Raw genomic sequence first — 19,126 nt, forward strand, 5'->3', positions numbered from 1 at the left:
TGAGTTCAGGTGGTGGTACTCCACCTGGCTCAGCTCTGCAGGTCCCGCCGTAGTTGCCACTTCTTTCTGCGCCCCTCCTATGCCCCGCCCTCCGCCGGGAGCCCGGGCCACAGCCCCGCCCACCCTCTTTCCCGTCCCAGGACGCGTTGCGCGGCCCGGGCCGGAAGTCAGCGAGTTCCCGGGTGTGTGTCTGTGTCTGTGTCTGTCTGTGTCTCGCAGCGTCTCGCAGCCGCGCGTGGCCACCGTCAAGTGCTGGGGGTTCCGGTCTGAGGCGTCACCGCTGTCACTGCCATCACCCCACGGAGCCACTTCTCGAGGGGAGTAGGCCCGGCCCTCCGCCGGGCAGAGAAGATGTTGCCCCTGTCCATCAAGGATGATGAATACAAACCAGCCAAGTTCAATCTGTTCGGCAAGATCTCGGGCTGGTTTAGGTGCGGGGAGCTGTTTTGCTGGGAGCGGGTGTCCAGCAGAAGGAAAGCCGAGACCTAAAGATGGTTCAGGGTCCAGGGAGGGAGTGTTAGGGACGTTCCCTCAGCCTGCCGCGGTGGGGAAAAGAACGGGTGGACTGGGAGGGTCTAGAAAGGAGGACCCCAGCTTCGGGGTCCCGGCACCCCTTAATCTCTTCCCGGTTTGTCATGTCCAGGTCTATCCTGTCGGACAAAACGTCCCGGAACCTGTTTTTCTTCCTGTGCCTGAACCTCTCTTTCGCTTTTGTGGAACTACTCTATGGCATCTGGAGCAACTGGTAACCAAAGGGGAAAATGATTGGGGCGGAAGCAGGGGGTGGAGGAAGACCAGGCACTATTTGCTTAATGCCACGTAGCTCCTCACCCGGAGGTTCAGGTCTTACCTTTGCCACCCTCTCTGTTGCTTTTTCGTACCCATACCAATGTGGTAGGTTCGCCTATCCTAAGATTCAGGGCCTATAATGTACAACCTCCTTTCTGTCCCAAATCGGTCAGACAAGACCGACTAGCCCCCTACTCATTTTGGCAGATGGAGAGAGTATTTCGTTTCAAAATCTGTTCGCCATAGCCTTAGCACATTTGGTATTGGGAGAAACCTGTTCCCTGACTCTGTGGGGGAGTGGCACTTGGATTTCACTCTTAAGGTTCGGAGAGGAATACTGGGATGTCCAGGAAAATGTATGCCATTCTCTTTTCTCTTTAATGCTGAAATTGTCTCATGATTTCCCTTTGGTCTTAACTGAGAAGAAAATCCCATAGTTTTTCGGAAACCTATGAAGTTGATGGTTTTTGGTGTCACATTTTTCCCCCTACTATATTTCCTCTTCGGAAAGAGGAAAATTCAGCATAACTATGGAAATGAAGTTGCTATTACTTAGGTTTTTGCTGTTAAATAATTTAAGGTCTTGTGAAACTGTTCTGCTAAATAAGATCATCACCCTTCTACTAACTTCTTCTTTAGATTTATATCCATTAAGAATCTGATGATAGCCAAGACTCAGAATTTTACATAAAGTTTGGTTGTTCTTGGGTTTACTGAAATAGATCTTGGATCCCAGATTAAGAACCTATGCCATTTATGCTTTATATTTCTACTGAGTAAACAGACTTAAGTCTTTATCCTTTAAGGTTCATTTTTAGAGAGAATTGTCTTTGATATTTATTTGTATTGAGTTTAATACGACTTAGATTCTGTCATCAGATTTTGTGACATCTATACTTTCATGTGAAAAACTGGGCTTTTCAATTCAATAATCAGTTCACTTTTATAAAAATATTAAGTAATCAGCAGATTATAAAGATTGTTGTTTTCCTCACAACTTGAGTATAAAAGGCATATTGACACAATTAAATCTTGTTATATTTAATAACCACTTGAAACCAGTCAGGTGGCACATGCCCATAACCCCGGCAACTCAGGAGGCTAAGGCAGGAGGATTGCAATCAGCAATTTTGAGGCCAGCATTAGCAATTTACTGAGACCTTCAGCAACTTAACCAGACCCTCTCTTAAAATAAAAAGTACTGGGATATAGCTCAGTGCCCATGGGTTAAATCCTCAGTACAAAAATAATAACCATTTTGAATCCCCTGGAAATTATGCGTGTATGAGAAGATATCCCCTCAGATTGATTTTTTTAAAAATGCCATAAGTTAATAACCTTCAGTGTACTATAGATGTTAAAAGCAATATAATCTTAACTTGTTTTAATAGTCACACTTTAATCATGATATATTTACCTTAATTTTTACGTTTTCTTCTTGATCTGTAGAGATCAATTAGAAAAGTACAAAAGCCATCATTTTTCCAAACCATTTGGCAGTATACATCTGTACATAGGTAAAACATCAGTGATAGGTAACTTTTTGTTCTGTTCTTAAGTTATTTGCTTTTCTGCCTTTGGGTGACTTGTTCTTCAGTACTCTCCCAGCTTATTCTTTCATTGTTTCCTTCTGATTTGAAGTATAGCTCTGGCATCTGTCATACCTCTATCATTTCTCAGGCATTCATCTTGTGCTCATGTATGTTAACTTTCCTCTCATATTCACAAATGCTTATTCCCAATGTTAATTCTTGTCAGTGGTTATGAAGTACAGATCTGTTTCCAGTGATATTGGGCAGATTTAGTTACTCTGGTCTTTTCATACTCTGGCTTCCTATGTTTTATTTAGATACTAAAATTTTTAGTTCCTTTGGTTGACTGATCAATAATTTCTTTATGACTAGATTATTTCTGTGCCTCTAGGTTCAATTAGCTTTTAAGTTCTTTTAGTAAATTTCTCACCACAACCCACTTTGTCATAATTATTTCAATGTTCAGCTTGATTCTATAAAAGTAAGTTTTAAGTTGTTGAGAACATGACATGTCAAGAAATTTTTTCCCATAGGAGATTAAAACATAGATAAAACATTCTTTTCACAAATAAACTTTATAGAAATAGTTGAAATAGTTGCAACAAATACTAAATTGTTCTGGTTCTCACTTAGAGCCTTCATGTTAAAGAAAGAATTTAATTATAGCTCTTTTATATTTTTAATGGTGAGAAGGTATTTTCAGTGGGAGAATAACTAAGCATTTTGTGTATTTTTCCCACACTGAATTTAATATCTGCTTCCTTTCACCTTTCAGCTTTATTAAAATAGAAATCTTTTTCTGTTGTATTCAGGAACCTTGACATTGGTGCATAGTAGGTGCTTAAATCTGGACTAAACATGCTAACTACCTATGTTAGAGAAAAAAGAACCCAAACCATTAAACTTCTTTCTTTCATTCTTAGAAGTTAGGAGAAAAAAAAATGTGTGAATACTAAGTGTGTTTTTACTTTCTTTGTAGGGTGCTTTTCCTTCTAGCATTTTTTTCTTTAATTTATTTATTGTTGAGTAACTGTTTAAATCTTAAAGTAATATTAAGAATGTGGTTTTGTACCATTAGGGTTTGTTTTCAGATTACAGAAAAAATCCAAATAATTGTTGTTTAAACAAAATAATACTTTATATTCAAGATAACTGATAGAGTTCTGGCCATTCTGCTGCAGAATGTCTTTGAAAGTGTCACAGAAAAACAGGCAAAAGGCATGTGCAATCTCTCTCTCTCTCTCTAATTATTTTATTAGATTTTAATATCATCTTGAGATCACTTTTACATCTCTTGTGTTTGAATGGTGGAAATCCTATATAATGGTGAACTGTGTATCTCTTTTTCTGTGAGTTGATTGTTGAATATTTACCAATACCAAACTGATTATAATCCTAAAAATACCTTAAATCATTTCTTGCTTAAAAACTTCCACTGACTTTTCCCTGATGAGAAGGGAGAAGTGAATTACCTCAACTCATTCAGGAACTTATCCCTACTGTCCCTACCTTCTGCCTGTTGACACTATCCTAACAATTGTTCTTTCTGTTTACTCTTATTCCAGTCCCATGAACTTCTTTTTTTATATTAGTTTAATATTTTTGTTTGTTCTTTTTAATATATGACAGTAGAGTCTATTTCGACATCTTATTCATAGATGGAGTGTAACTTCCCATTCTTAAGGTGACACAAGATTGCACATTGTCTCTTAAGGAGATTTATCTGGATATTGAAACAACACTTTGACTAAAACTTTATCACATTGTCATGTCTACTTGCAAATGTGGTCTATTCTGGTTAACAGTCTGAAAGTCAAGGATTCTTTCTCAGGCCTAGAGTTTTGTCCTTCACAAAGTAGCAGCAGGGCCTAGAGCATATGTTGTCCAAAAAATTTTCCCCCCTAACTACAGTATAATTTTTTTTCTAGAGTATTAATGTAGTTTGTTCTTATGCTCTTCTGTTTTAGTTTTACTTCACCATCTATTAAAAATTTAATTTCAGTTACATTAGTTACCAAAGCTGTTGGAACCATTTTTGCCTTGGACACAGAAGAAACTCCAGTGACTCTAAAGGTTAATGTTTTTGTATTAACAAAGTAGATATTTGTTCAAGAAGTGTTTAAGACAATACTGGGCATTTATTCAGTCCTACTTCTATATAATATGTCATAGAATAAAAGTAATTCCTTAGTAGAGAAGAATGTTCCCATTAGTCACATTTTTTTTTAATGAAAATTTTATTTATCTCACTCTTTTATCAACTTTATTTCTCCAAAGGCAACATTACTTACTAGCTATGGTGATGCCTTTTGCTTACTTGTAGTTTTATTTTTCGCTTTAAAATCTCTAAGTATTAAATTTTTGCTGAGAATTCTTAACTAAGAGTTGTATTAATGAAGTTGTGATTTATTGCATTTCATGTCATTAGTTTATTAACTTTATTAATGTCAGAATTCTGAGAATTTCCTACTTGTAATAAATTGATAGTTAATGCTTTATCCCCTTTTTCTACCTTATGGAAACCAGCTGGTAGGGGGTTTGTAAATTATGGTGATCCCTTACCTTCAATTTTTAATTGATGTTTAGCAATCGATACGTATATATTCTTAGTAACCTACCAACCTTTTAAAAACCTTTTGTCATGTAAGATTTTAAACATTTATGAGAGTAGAGAGTTTAATGGACATGATGTATCCATCAACCAGCTTTAACATTGTATCAACCCATGACCTTTTTATTTCATTTGTTATCCTTATCCCACCATTGGATTGGTTTAAGCAGAATGAGATGTAACTTTTTCCATAATTACTTCAGGCTGATTCTCTAAAACATAGGAAGCCCACCTCTCTTTAACATAACTCAAAAGTCATTATCATCCATAAAAATTAATGGTTCACTAATATCACATGCCCAGTTAGTATCACATGTCTCCCATCGTCTTATAAATTATTTTTACATTTGGCTTTCAAGATTAGAAATCCAAACAAGATCTACACATAGTGTTAGTTTAGTTGATATGTCAAGATCTTAAATCTCTTATAATTTACAGTTTTTTCTTTTTCTTTGTTTTGCCTCCAGCAGACCTTAAATCATAACCTTTTCAAGTGTCTTTTGTTGTACATTTAGTTCATGTTTTTTCTACTTTTGCTCCAGTGTTTTAGATTTTTCCTTAACACCCTAAGATATTTCTCTTAAGTGTCTTTAGAAAATAGTCACTTAAAAAGTTTCAAAATACATTTTGAAGAAAATGGTTCTTAAAGAGGAGCCCGAAAAAATATACTGATGTTGGTAGACAATTTTTCTTTATTGTGATTTTTTTGAAGTTTCATTTGGTGTAGAAATCATATAATCTTAGATAGTCTCTATGCCATCTTTACTTTTAAAAGAAACATGTTATTGGGCTCAATCGCTCATGCTGTAATCCCAGTGACTCAGGAGGATTGCAAGTTGGAGGCCAGCTTCAGCAATTTAGTGAGGCCCTATCCAATTTATTGAAACTTGTCTCAAAATAAAAAAGTTAAAGAAAAGGGCTGGGGGTGTGACTCAGTGATTAAGTGTCCCTGGGTTCAATCCCTGGTACAGAGAAAGAAAGAAACATGCCATGTAGTTCAAATGATAATTCATCATCAGGAACATTTGCTGATACTGAAAATAATCAGTAAAATTGACATTCCTCAGAGCAGACTTTTTTATATATGAGAGGTGAACTGAGAATCAGAAATAGATGATTTTTCATATGGATCTATGTATTTTTAACTAAGTAATTTTCAAATCATGGTATCAGTTTTAAGGAAAAATATCTCACGTCACACTGCTTTAAGAGAACATGATGTTCTTTCATCTCAAAAAGACAAAGTAGTTTTTCAGGTAGTGTCACATTTTATAAAGTACTAAATGTAAAATGATATTTTAATGAAAATTAAGTTTAGTTAGAATTTAGATAAGATTTCATTTAATAAATATTAAAAATGCTACGCTATACCTACACCTCTTTAAAAGGGAACTTGATTTTTGTAGTATTCAAAAGGGATTTACCTTTTATGTTTTCCCTTTAAGATAATATTTTGTATCCATTTGATGTATATAAAATAAATTTGTTGAAAAAAATTGCTAGGGCTACTGTAACAAAATACCACAAATTAGATGGTATTAAATTAGGTGACTTAAACAACAGAAATTGATTGTCTCATAGTTTTGGAGGCAAGAAATCAGAGATATAGGAGTCAGCAGGATTGTTTCCTTCTGAAAATCTGAGGAAGAATCTGTTCCACAACCCTCTCCTGGCTTAATTAAGTTGGTTCGCTGATAGTCTTTGATATTCCTTGGCTTGTAGAAACATCACCTGTTATCTGCCTTATTGTCACATAGTGGTCTTCTGTGTGTGTCTCTTTCCCGCCAAATTCTCTTTCATAAGAACACCAGTCATGTTGGATTAGGACCCACTTTATGACTACTCTGAATTGTATCTACAATGAACCTACTTCTAAATACTGTCACTTTCTGAGGTACTGTGAATTAGGGATTTAACAAATTTTGTGAATGAGGGAGATACAATTTAGTCTATGACATCGTGTTGTTCTTACTGACTTATTGATGTAAATCTATGCGTAGAACAAAAAGTCAGTAAATTTTTAAATGTTTATTTAGAAAGAATATTCTGCCTCTAAGAATGACTCATGATTGCCTAAAGTAAAAATCATATATAGAGACTGGGTGCCTATAATCCCTAGTGACTAGAGAGGCCAGCTTCAGCAATTTAGGGAAGGCCTAAGTAACTCAGCAAGACCCTGTCTCAAAAATAAAAAAGGGCTGGGGATGAAGCTCAGTGGCAAAGTGCTCCCCTGCCCCCGGGGGTGCAATACTCAATATCCCCCCTTCCCCCCAGAATCGTATATAGAATAAAACTTATACTTTAAGAAATAAAAACATATATAGGAAGAAAAAAGTAAACCTATTAAATGTGTAGACTAATGTAGTTACTGAAGTTAACTTTCTAAATTTAGTTATAAAATTCCATAATATCAACACAACTACACTGTATTTTCAGAATAGAAAAATTATTTTAAGTGTTTTTTCACATTATTTTTTTATCAGGGTATAGAAAACAGAATCAGACAATGTATTATCAGTGGTTTTGTTAAAGTAGAGAGAAATTCTTCTAATGGGTCTTTCATACTTCAAAATATAATCATTACTTTCAGTGTAATAGCTACTGTTGTCTAAGTATAATTTTTTGATGATATAGTCATCCAAGAAAAAACCTTAAAATATTAAATCTGAGAGAATTGCCTGAATAATAAGCTCCTTACCTTGTCCTCGGGTTTAAAATTTTTCATCTATTCACTCATTTTCATTCTGCTTTGATATCAGATGAGATGGTTAAAGAACTATATGCATTTAAGCTTTTGAATCATCCATATCTACAGTCATACATCTGAGGTTCATGATAAAAATTCCAAGACATGTTCCAAAATATTTTGTAATGATTTGGAAAAGACTTATAAATTATTATTTTTTTCTTACAGGCAAATAATATGTTTTGACCTCAGTTTCCAGTTGTATAAGTTTCCAATAACTGTATTGTTTAAAGAAATGTAGAAGGAGGCACAGAAGCTTTCTGTTCATGATCTTGCCCCTTCCCAAGCTATACACTACTATTGCTTGTTATTCTATGCTAGGTTTGTGGTGGGAGCAGAGGGGTATTTGTTAACTTGACCCAGCCTTAGACTTATGCAGATTCTGTATTTCTGGACCTCAGGGGTATACTTTTTTTGTTTTTTATTTGTTCTTTTTAGATATACATGACAGTAGTGTGTATTTTGACATTTTATACACACTTGGAGTATAAATTATACTAATTAGGATACTTTTGTCAACGTTTTTACCCTTTCTCCCATGATAGACAAAATGTGTCACATGTTATGTGTATGATCCTAGATAGTAACAGGTTTCCTACTCTTTCCTCAGTGGTAGTTGAATATCTTCTTTGTAGTAGTACAGGATTTCCTGCCCCTGCTTCTTTTGAGTAGTTGTTTTAGTGTGGATAATATGGGTCTTTAAATTATCCTGAATAATGTTACTTCACGTATCTTGTAAGAATATTACAATAATGCACTTTAATTTTATTCTTCAACCTTGTATGCTATTATTGTCATACATTTCACTCTTGCATGTTATAAACCTCATAACAATGGCATTTCTATTTATGCTTTATATTAGAGATTAGCACACTTTTTATGTAAATAGAAGATAGTAAATAATTTAGACTTTAAGGGCAATTCAGTCTCTGTTGAATCTGCTCCACTCTGCTGTTGTAGCACAGAAACAGCTGTAGATAATATATGAACTAATGACCATAACTGTATTCCAATAAGACTGATAAAAACTGATAGAGGCCTGGATTTTGCCTATAGGCCATAGCTTGGGAATCTGTGCTTTAGGCAGTCAATTATCTTTAAAATAAATAAATAATAAAACTTTATTGAGATATAATTCATATGCCATACAACTTTCCTGTTTAAAGTATATAATTCAGTGGCTTTCGTATATTTAACACAGTTGTAAAACCCTCTTAACAATCAATTTTAGAACTTTTTATTTTCCCAGAAGGAAATTTTTTATCCCTAGCTGTCTACCTCTTCAGATTCCTCATTCCCTGACCTCCCTCAGTTCTAGGCAACCACTCTACTTTCTGTCTCTATGGATATGCCTATTCTGGAAATTCCATATAAAAGGAATCATACAGTATATGATTCTTTCAGAATAGTTTCTTTCACTTTACATTATATGTTCAAGTTTTATCCATCTTATACAAGTATTAGTATTTCATTTACTTTTATTGTCAAGTAATATTCCCACAGTGAATGGAAGGTTCTAGTTTATATCTTTGCCAAAACTTGTTATTAATTTGCTTTTTTAATTATAGCCATTTTAGTGGGTGTGAAATTATTTTTCACTATGGTGCTGATTTGCATTTTCCTGTTAATGTTAAGTATCTTTTCATGTGTTTATTGGCCATTTGTATGTCATCTTTAAGAAATATCTATTATTTAGGGTTATTTGCTCAGTGGTAGAACCCTTGCCTAGCATGCACGAGACCCTGGGTTTAATCTCCAGCTCACAAACATGTACACAAGGAAAGAATAATCATTAAAAAAAAATGTTTCGTGTTTTTTTTTAAAGAAACGTTCAGATCTTTACTCCATTTTTGGTATTGGGTTGTTTATCTTTTGTTTAGTTTTTAGAGTTCTTCATATATTCTGATTAGAAGCCCCTTGTCAGATGTAGGATTGGCAAATATTTTCTCCCATTTTGTGCATTGTCTTTTCATTTTGTACCCTTTGAAGCATACAGTTTTTAAAATTTTGATTATGTGTAGTCTGTTTTATCCTTTTGTCATTGTTGTTTCTAATGTTTTTGGTGTTAGATGTAAGAAATCATCACCTAATTCAGTATTGTGAATTTTTACACCTATGTTTTCTTCTAAGATTTTTATAGTTTTAGTTCTCATGTTTAGGTCTTTGATCCATTTTGAGTTAATTTTTGTTTATGATATAAGGATCCAGAATCATTTTTTGCATGTAGATATTCAGTTCTATCAGCACTGTTTTGTTAAAACAATATTTATTAAAAACTATTCTTTCCACCATTGAATTGCTTAGGCATCCTTATTAAAAATCAATTACCATGTATGCCAGTGTTTATTTCTGCACACTAAATTTTATTTCATTGATCTAGTTGTTTACTTGTTTGCCAGCACATTTTTTTTTTTTTTTTTTTAATATTCATGTAACGATACAGGTTTTGAAATTGGGAATTGTGAGTTCTCCAACTTGGCTCTTCTTTTTCAGTATTGTATTGGCTATTGTACATCCATTGTTTTTCAATATGGATTTTAATATTAGTTTGTCAGTTTCTTCAAAGAAGTTAGTTGGAATTTTGGTAGAGATAAGTTGAATCTATATATCATTTAGGGAAACATTGCCATCTTAAAAAAATGTCTTCTGGGGTTGGTGTATAACTCAGTGTTAGAGCACATGCTTAGCCTGAGACAAGGCTTTGAGTTCAATCCCAAGCACTCAAAAAAAAAAAAAGAATCTTCTGATCTATAAACCTGCAAGTCTTTCCATTTACTTAGGTTATCTTTAATATCTTTAATTTCTTCAATAAAATTTGTAGTTTTCAGAGTATAAGTCTTACACTTTTTTGTTAAATTTTTTTCTGAAAGTTTTAATTTTTCTTTTTGATGATGTTGTAAATGGGACTTTTTCCCCCCAGATTTCATTTTTATTCTTTCCTGCTATATAGAAATATAGTTCATTTTGGAATGTTGAGTGTGTATCCTGTAACCTTACTAAACTCATTAATTAGTTTTAATAGTTCAGTATATTCCTTAAGATTTTCTGTGAAGCAGATCATTCCATCTGGAAACAGATAATTTTCATTCTTCCAATCTGGATACCTTTTATTTCAGTTCCTGCCTAATTGCCCTGATTAGACTCTTCAGTAAAGAAAATAAAAGGGACATTATGGTCTTGTTCTTGATCTTCTGGGAAAACAGTATTTCACAAAACAGTGGGTTTTTTTAGATGTCACATATTAGGTTGAAGAAGTTTCATCTATTCCAAGTTTGTTGAGTATATATATTTTTTATCGTGAGGGGTGTTGGATTATGTCAAATGCTTTTCATTATATATTAAAATGATTGTGTAGGTTTTATCCTTTATTCTCCCAATGTGGTGTATTATATCAATTGATTTTCATTTGAATTGTTGAATTAAATCCCACTTGGTCATGTATATACTATTTTTATATACTGATGCATTTGATTTGCTGGTGTTTCATTGGAGGTTTTTGTATGAATATATATATGTAGTTCCTTGTGATATTATTTTGGTATTAGGGTAATATTATTCTTATTTCTGTGTTATAGTCCCTTATCTGTTTTTTGGAAGAATTTATAAAAGAGTGGTTTAATTGTTTTTTATATGTTTGATAGAATTTGCTAATGAAAGAAGAAGTATTTTTTTTTTGGTTGGAAGTTTGAATATTAATAATTCAATCTTTTTTCTTGTCATAAGTCTGTTCAGATTATTATTTTTCATCAGTTCAGATTATTATTTTTCATCAGTTTTGTTTTTAGGTATTTAGGTATGTATTTAGTTATTGATCGATTTTAGGTATTGTCTATTTTGTCTATTTTATCTAATTTGTTGTATATAGTTCATAATATTTCCTTATAGTCCTTTTTATTTCTTTAAAGTCAGTAGTAATGGCCCTCTTCTACTCCTGATTTTATGTAATTTGAGTCTTTTCTTGATCAGTCTAAAGGTTGCCAATTTTGTTTTTTCAAAGAACAACTTTCAGCTTTACTGATTTTTTCCTATTTTTCTCTTCTCAATTATCTTTACAAGATATTAGAGGTAAAAATTATATTTTATATTTATTCACATATTTATAATTTCACTACTACTCTTTTTATGTGTTTTCATGTGAAATTATTCATACCCAAGTAACTTTATTATTGGATTTAACTCAGGTCTGTTGGCAGTGAATTCGTTCAGTTTTAGTTAGTTATCTGAAAACAGTATCTTATATAACATTTTAGATTGTTGATTTTTTTTCTTTTTCACTTCTTTAAAGCTTTTGCTGTGTTGTATTCTGGCTTGAATGGTTTGTTTAAAAAAAAATGCTATAAATTTTATCTTTGCTTCTTTTTATCTAATTTTTCTCCCTGACCTCCACTTTCTGATTTTCTAAGACTTTTCTGTTTCTCTTTGGTGGTAAGAAGCTCCAGGTGTCTGGATTTTTTCCCTGCGTGGAATTCATTAAGCTTTTTGCATCAGTGATTTGCCTTCTTGCATGAATTTTAGAAGATTCTCAGATATTTTTCCTCTAAATATTCTTTCTTTTCTACTTCTGAGATTCCAAATCCTTATTTTTTTGTTTGATACCCTTGAACATGTTTTGATCTGTTCTGATTTTTGTTTCTACTCAATTTCCTCTTCCTCTGTTTTACTTTGTATACTTTCTTTTGATCTGATTCTGTGACCATTCTATTCAGAATCCCATGTATATTTTCCTTTAGCTTTGATATTATAATTTAAAAAATCACTTTTCATTTGATTTTATTATATGTAGTTTTTCTGTAGAAATTCCCCATTTGTTTTGAATTTTCTCTAGCTTTATACCATATATTTCAACATATTGATCATTTGTTTTAAAGCTTTTCTCTGATAGTTCCAACATCTGGGCCACTTTTGGTTCTGATTCTGCTGACTACTACTTTAGTTCTTGACAATTGGCTGTCCCCCTACTTCTTGTTCTTGTCAATATGTCTTATAAATATTTATTGAGTGCTGGATACTGCATTTAAATAGTTGAGAATGAGATTAATATTGACTGTGCCCAGAAATGGACACCCACTAATTTCCTGTCTGACCGTTAATGTGGATAGTGGTTTTGAAACCTGACTGGTCAGTGGCTGAACTGGATTTAAGTTGGGTTTTGGGTTTTGTTGTCATTAGTTAGTTTCAGCAAGCCACAGACTTTAACTTTTCCAGTGGTGCTTATTACCTTGTGCTTAGTATGGGGTTTGGATTACTGGAGGGATTTTTAGGATTCTTGCTCCACTTTTAGTCTTCAGTAAGTCTTGCACACCTACACCATGAGGGAATCTTGGCACTGTCAGTGGTAGATTGCTGTTCCCTTGTACCTTATTCAAGGACAGAGGGTGTGATACCAGGTTCTCGCTTTGTAGTCTTAGACTTAGTCCTTGTATAACCTCAGTATCAGGGTGGGTAGCTTTTTTTAAATTATTTTTATTTTTATTTTTTATTTTTTCCCCAATAAAAAATGGAGGTTTATTAAAAAAAAAAAAAATAGAGGTTTATTTAGATCATGGTTCTGGAGGTTGGGAAGTCCAATATCAAGGTGCTAGCATCTGGTGAAAGGATCTTCTTGCTCCATCATAACATGACAGAGGGCATCACATGGTGAGATACAGCAAGTGTCTTAGGATGGGTTTCTTAATGTTCCTACATCTCCTGCCTGTCCCTCCCTCCCACCCCAACATCCTGGTATCAAGAGTGAGGTGCAGGACACCTAATAATAGCAGGTTTTTGCTTTGCATTAGTTTAACATTCTGGCCCCAAGCCAATTTCAGCTTCTTTTTCAATAGCAAATGGCTGTTTTTCCTCCCCTCCTCTTAGTAACAGCTGACCTTTGCTAATGACAGGGGGGCAGATTACTACCTCTTGTCCATCAGTTGATGGCTTTTGTTTCAACTCTTCCCAGCAGCAGCTCAACTTTTCCTTGTGCGGGGAATAAGAAATTTTGTATTTTATGTGTTTAAAAGTTATCCTTCATGTCTTCCTATATATTATATTTAAATGTTGTCTCTTTAGAAGGTAATTCCTGATGAACAGAAGCTGAACCTTAGACTTTTAGAGAAGGATGCCTACTACTTGATTTTTATTATAATATGCCAATATGTTTGTTTTTCAGCTTAGGTTTGATCTCCGACTCTTTTCACATGTTTTTCGATAGCACTGCCATTTTGGCTGGATTGGCAGCTTCTGTTATTTCAAAATGGAGAGATAATGATGCTTTCTCCTATGGGTAAGACTTAAGAAATCTTTTTCTTGAAGCATAAGATAAACACACACACAAAACACACAAATCTTAAGGTCAATGCATTTTTATAAATTGAACATGCTTGTGTAACTTGAACCCTTGAAATCTCCCTCCCACACCTCCTCTAGTTCCTTCCCATTCATCTCTCTAAAGGTACTCATTTTCTTCATGAATTAGTTTTGCCTGTTTTCAAACAGTATGTAATTGGAACCTACAATATGTAATTTTATTTGCATCTAAATTCTTTTACTGGTGAGTAGGCACTTGATTTTACCAAAAACTTTAAGGTGAGATTGTTCTAGATAGAAGAATTTCTCATAACCAATGTTTTTTTAAGAAGAGAAAGAGAAAAAATTTCTGTGTATTAAAATGGTCATGTTTCTTTTCTTCTTTTTCTTATTGAAGGAATACTTTGCTGTGTAATATAAAAACCACATTTTGAAATGATTTTAAATAAATGGCAAAGTATTCCTTCAATAAAAAAAGAAGAAACATGACCATTTTCATGCACTGAAACTTTTTTCTTTTCTTTCATCAGTCTTTCTTCTTTTCTCTCATTCTTCTTTTCCTATCCTCATACTCTTTCAATCCACTTCCCTTTTTCCCTCTGTTTCTCTCTCTCTCTCTCTCTCTCTCTCTCTCTCTCTCTCTCTCTCTCTCTCTCTCTCTCCCTCCCTCTCTCTCTCTCTGTCCAGCCCTGCACTCCTGATCTTTCTCTTTCTCTCTCTCTTCCCTCTTTCATACCTTTTCTCTCTCTTTTCTTTTCCCTTGCTCTTTTCCTCTCCCTTTTACCATTCTATCTCTCAGGCTGTTTCTAACTCTCTGCTTCCCTTCTTAACCTCTTCTGCTCAGTTTATTTTTTTAATCTTATATTTCCAGTCTTTCTTTCCGCAGTTCTTCCCTGAGCTCTCATACATCTCTCTCCTGCTCGCACCCAATCTCTTATATGCATTCTCTTATGCCCTTGTTCTTTTACTCTTCTTTCTTCACTGTTTCCTTTTTCCCTCCAGCTTTAGTTTTTGTTTGTAGCAGGCAACACACTCATTGTTTCACATGCTTCTGTTCTCTTTAGATATTTATTGAGGGTCCACTAGATGTCGAATACTTCGTTACTTCTATTGAAGTAAAAATGAATAAAACATGGCTCCTGCCTTGAAGCACCTTGTGGTCTGATGGGGAAAGAGTTTTATAAAAATACTGTAAATGGCCTACATTGTGACAAGTGCTTAAAGAAAAAATTCTGTGGTAGAATTTGCTGATTTTAATTATAACAAAAGGAACATGGTTAATTGTAAAATTAAAAGTGAGACAGAAATACTAATTATACTATTTTTATAGTAAAGAGCAAGAGATTCTATGTACGTAGAAATTCAAACAGGCTTGAAAGTTCAGACAAGAACATTTTCTATGGCACCGTGTTGTTAATAATCAAATAATCTTGAACTATAGCTACTAAGATTCATAAGTATATTTTTGATCATTAAAGGAAGATTAAATCTGAAGTTTTAATTCTTGTTGGGAAATTAATAATTTGTATATATTATATATCAGGAATCTAGAATATCGTATTTAGCAATCTTTCTGGATAAATAATAGATGACTATTACAAAATCTTCTCATTTCTTAATGCTTATCTTTTGTTTCCCATTTAGAATGCACTATCTCATTCTGTAGAATAAATTTTAGAAACAGATTTGAATTCCATTAGTACCATAGCTATTTTACTGTTTAACTTTAGCTTGTTGATATAAAAGAATAATATTCTTCCCATATTTTAGTTCCTTATTTTGTTTTCTTCATTGTGTGTATTAATTTGTTTCTTTGTTCTTTTTGTAGATTAAGAAATAAAAGCTGGTGTGATTTTTGAAACTGAATAATTGCTATAGAATCTATGAATAATTGCTATAGTAGTAAGTAGTAGCAATAGTAAACTACTAGTGTCAGTACATAAAAATGGCACTGAATAGGCTTAACCCAGGATGGCTAACCCCAGGGGTGAATCCCCTTAGAGTTCCCAGTTCAAGGTGATCATAATAGCAGACTGACTATAATAGAAAAAACAGTAGGTCAATCTAAAAGCAAGCCAAGACTTTTCACTTTATCTTTATGGAAAGTCATCCTTATGTCTTGTCACACTCTTCTTTTTAAAATAGCAAAGAAAGCATGAAAGTAATATATATTCAGTGGGTAAATAGATGCATATATACAAGCTTAAATTCATATACTTACATCTTTTCCTTCTCACCTAAATAAAGCATTCAAACACCAGGCATACTTAATTAGGAAGTAGCACTTTCATGGATTATATGTTCTAATTCCAAGAACTTCTCTGTTCAAATGAACATAGTCATTTGTAAGGGCAAGTGTGCCTAATTTTAAACCTGCAAGTATAGTGAATATAGTAAAACTAATTACATCACTTGATATAATTATCAGCATTTTTGGAGCACGACTTTTAAGTTGGAAATTAGGAACATAAAGATACCTGAACAATGTTCTTGCCTTGGATATTGAAATATAGTGGCTCTCAAGGACAAAAGACTTTCAATTAAGCATTAGCTATGGGACTAAAAGGGTAGATCGAAAGAATGCTTTTTACTTTTTTGGACAATCATCCTACTGATTTATTATCTATACCTAAGACAGCAAATTATTTGAGTTTAATGAACATTTCTCCAGAAAAAAATACACTTTGACAAATAGTATATTAATTTATTTTACTTGTGTGTGTTAGGAGATAGAAATATGCATTATTTCTGAGTATAGAAAGACATGCTATGTTGGAATATTCTTTTTTTAAAATATTTTTTGGTTGTAGGTGGACACAATATCTTTATTTTATTTTTATGTGGTGCTGAGGATAGAACCCAGTGCCTTGCATGTGGAGGCAAATGCTCTACCACTGAGCTACAGCCCCAGCCCCTAGAATATTCTTAACAGAACAAACTCCAGCCTAACTGGATAACATATATTTAAAGAGTTTGTTTTTTTTTAACTTTAAAATATTTTTATAGTAAAATTTTATTATTTAGAAATTGACATAAAAAAAAACAGGAAAAGCAGTAGTTGTGATGCTCCCATATACTGTTAAAGGACCAAAGTGATTAACTGGTGTCAGCATACTTTCAATAAAGTCTGAACATTAAAAATGCTAAGTTAAAGTTGTTTCTGTGACTTTAACAAAGCCAGAAAACTGGAAAAATAAAATCTTTCCCCAATGCTTCACACAGGTAGGAAGCAGAAAGCTTCAGAAGTCCATGGAGAAAAAGACAGGTATTTTAAAAATAGTTTAATTAGAATTATATGAAGCTAGAATTGATTCTAAAAATAGGTAATTGAAAGTTTAAGCTAAATTTATTAATCTTAGAAAAAGAGTGATGGAAATAAAAATCTCAAGTTGTCTCTGGGATAATTCAAGGATAATTTTATTTTACTTGAGGTCAAAGCTCCACTTTCTGTAGATTTGAAAGCTGAAAGATACTGAGCGGAAGGTATAAGTTCTTCAGAAAGGAATAAATGAGTACTAAAACTCCCTTTTCCAAGACCTTTTCTTCTCCTATTTTTCTTTGGATCCTTCCATCTTTGCCCACTTGTCTGATCTTGTTCTTTCACCACTGGCAACTTGAGATTTACATTTCTGTGAAAGATGTTTCTAAACCTACTAAAGAAGGTCTTTGGAATGGCTTGTACAAATCCATGAGTTTTGTGGCATTCTCCTATTAAACATAATTCATAATTATTAATTTTCTCATTTCTACAATATATGTAAAGTGTACTATACTATAAATACTAGGACTTTGCTGGCATTATAACCATGTAATATGGTTTGGAATCTCTGAAATATAAATTTATGTCTTAATTTTTAAGAAATAACTTAATGTAGTTATTTGCTTCTTTTTAGGTATGTTAGAGCGGAAGTTCTGGCTGGCTTTGTCAATGGCCTATTTTGATCTTCACTGCTTTTTTATTTTCTCAGAAGGAGTTGAGGTATAGTAGAGAATGTCTAGAATCAGTAAATAGCATTTCTGTGTGAAAATGTTCATAGCATATAGTAGAGCTGTTTTTTGATTTTTATTGAGCATAGTCTTGCATGAGATAAAATATTTGTATACAGGAAGAACTTACAAAATAGTTGAAAAATATTAAATGTATATGAAACTTCTTGAAATGAATACCAAGCAGTTGTGCTTTACAAGCTATGAGTAAAATGATGACCCTGAAAAGTAAAGGTACAATCTGGGTAGTAAGGTCAGCTGGGAAGTGTTTTTAAAGAAAATAGAACCTCTGAGTTTTACTAGTGAAACTTTAATATTTGTTATGTAACAATTAGCACACTTATGAAGGGTATTATTTTATAATACCAAAAAGGAACAGATTTGAGGCCAAATATTTATACTTACATTTATTTAAAAATAGCAGTGGTTACTTTTTCTGAAATTATGTTTTTGAATGCTTTTAATTTCAAAAGTGACTAAAAAATGTTAATATGACTTTATGTTTTTACCAGTTTATCGGTGAGAAATTGTATCAATCCTATTTGTTTGTTTATGTGTTTTCTAGAGAGCATTAGCCCCTCCAGATGTACACCACGAGAGACTGCTACTTGTTTCAGTTCTTGGGTTCGTGGTAAACCTAATAGGAATATTTGTTTTCAAGCATGGAGGTCCATGGACATTCTCATGGCTCTGGTATGATGGTTAGAACCCTTTATTTCTTCATTTTCTACTATATTTCTGTCATATTTACTTGAGAAATCTGAGAATTAAAAAATTAAAGTGCATACTACTTTTTAATAACGAAAGTAATCTGTCCAAAGACTTTTATTGATCTCTTCCTGAACCATCCTTTGTACTTCTCCATGCCCCTCCATCCAAGTGCCTTCTCAGAGCCATGAACGTTGTTATCAGTTTTGTGTGGATCCCTTCAGACTTCTATAATTCATTTCTTTTGTGTGACATCATTCATCTAAAACAGATAACAGAAAACAACAAAACAAATCTAGTGTGTGTGTATGTGTGAAGGAGAGAGAGAGAGAGAGAGAGAGAGAGAGAGAGAGAGAGAGAGAGAGAGATATTGATGTAGTATATCATGTTTTTGCTATCCTTCTATTTGGTATATATCAACCTACCTGTTCTTGTTCAAACCACATAAAACTCCATGGTTTGGGTCAT

General features: G+C 33.4%; 1 protein-coding gene across 1 annotated transcript in view; it reads left to right on the plus strand.

The window, feature by feature from the left end:
* The first annotated feature begins 154 nt into the window (after positions 1–154).
* SLC30A7 (solute carrier family 30 member 7) overlaps positions 155–19,126 on the plus strand; it is a 75,280-nt gene continuing 56,308 nt past the window's right edge. Inside the window, 7 exon segments of the mRNA XM_079110829.1 lie at positions 155–431; positions 644–745; positions 13,827–13,940; positions 17,857–17,901; positions 17,903–17,942; positions 18,516–18,620; positions 18,622–18,643. Of these exon segments, the coding sequence (XP_078966955.1) occupies positions 352–431; positions 644–745; positions 13,827–13,940; positions 17,857–17,901; positions 17,903–17,942; positions 18,516–18,620; positions 18,622–18,643 (508 nt within the window). The 5' untranslated portion in view covers positions 155–351.

Source organism: Sciurus vulgaris (genome assembly GCF_902686455.1).
Source record: "Sciurus vulgaris genome assembly, chromosome: 1".
Lineage (NCBI taxonomy): Eukaryota > Metazoa > Chordata > Mammalia > Rodentia > Sciuridae > Sciurus > Sciurus vulgaris.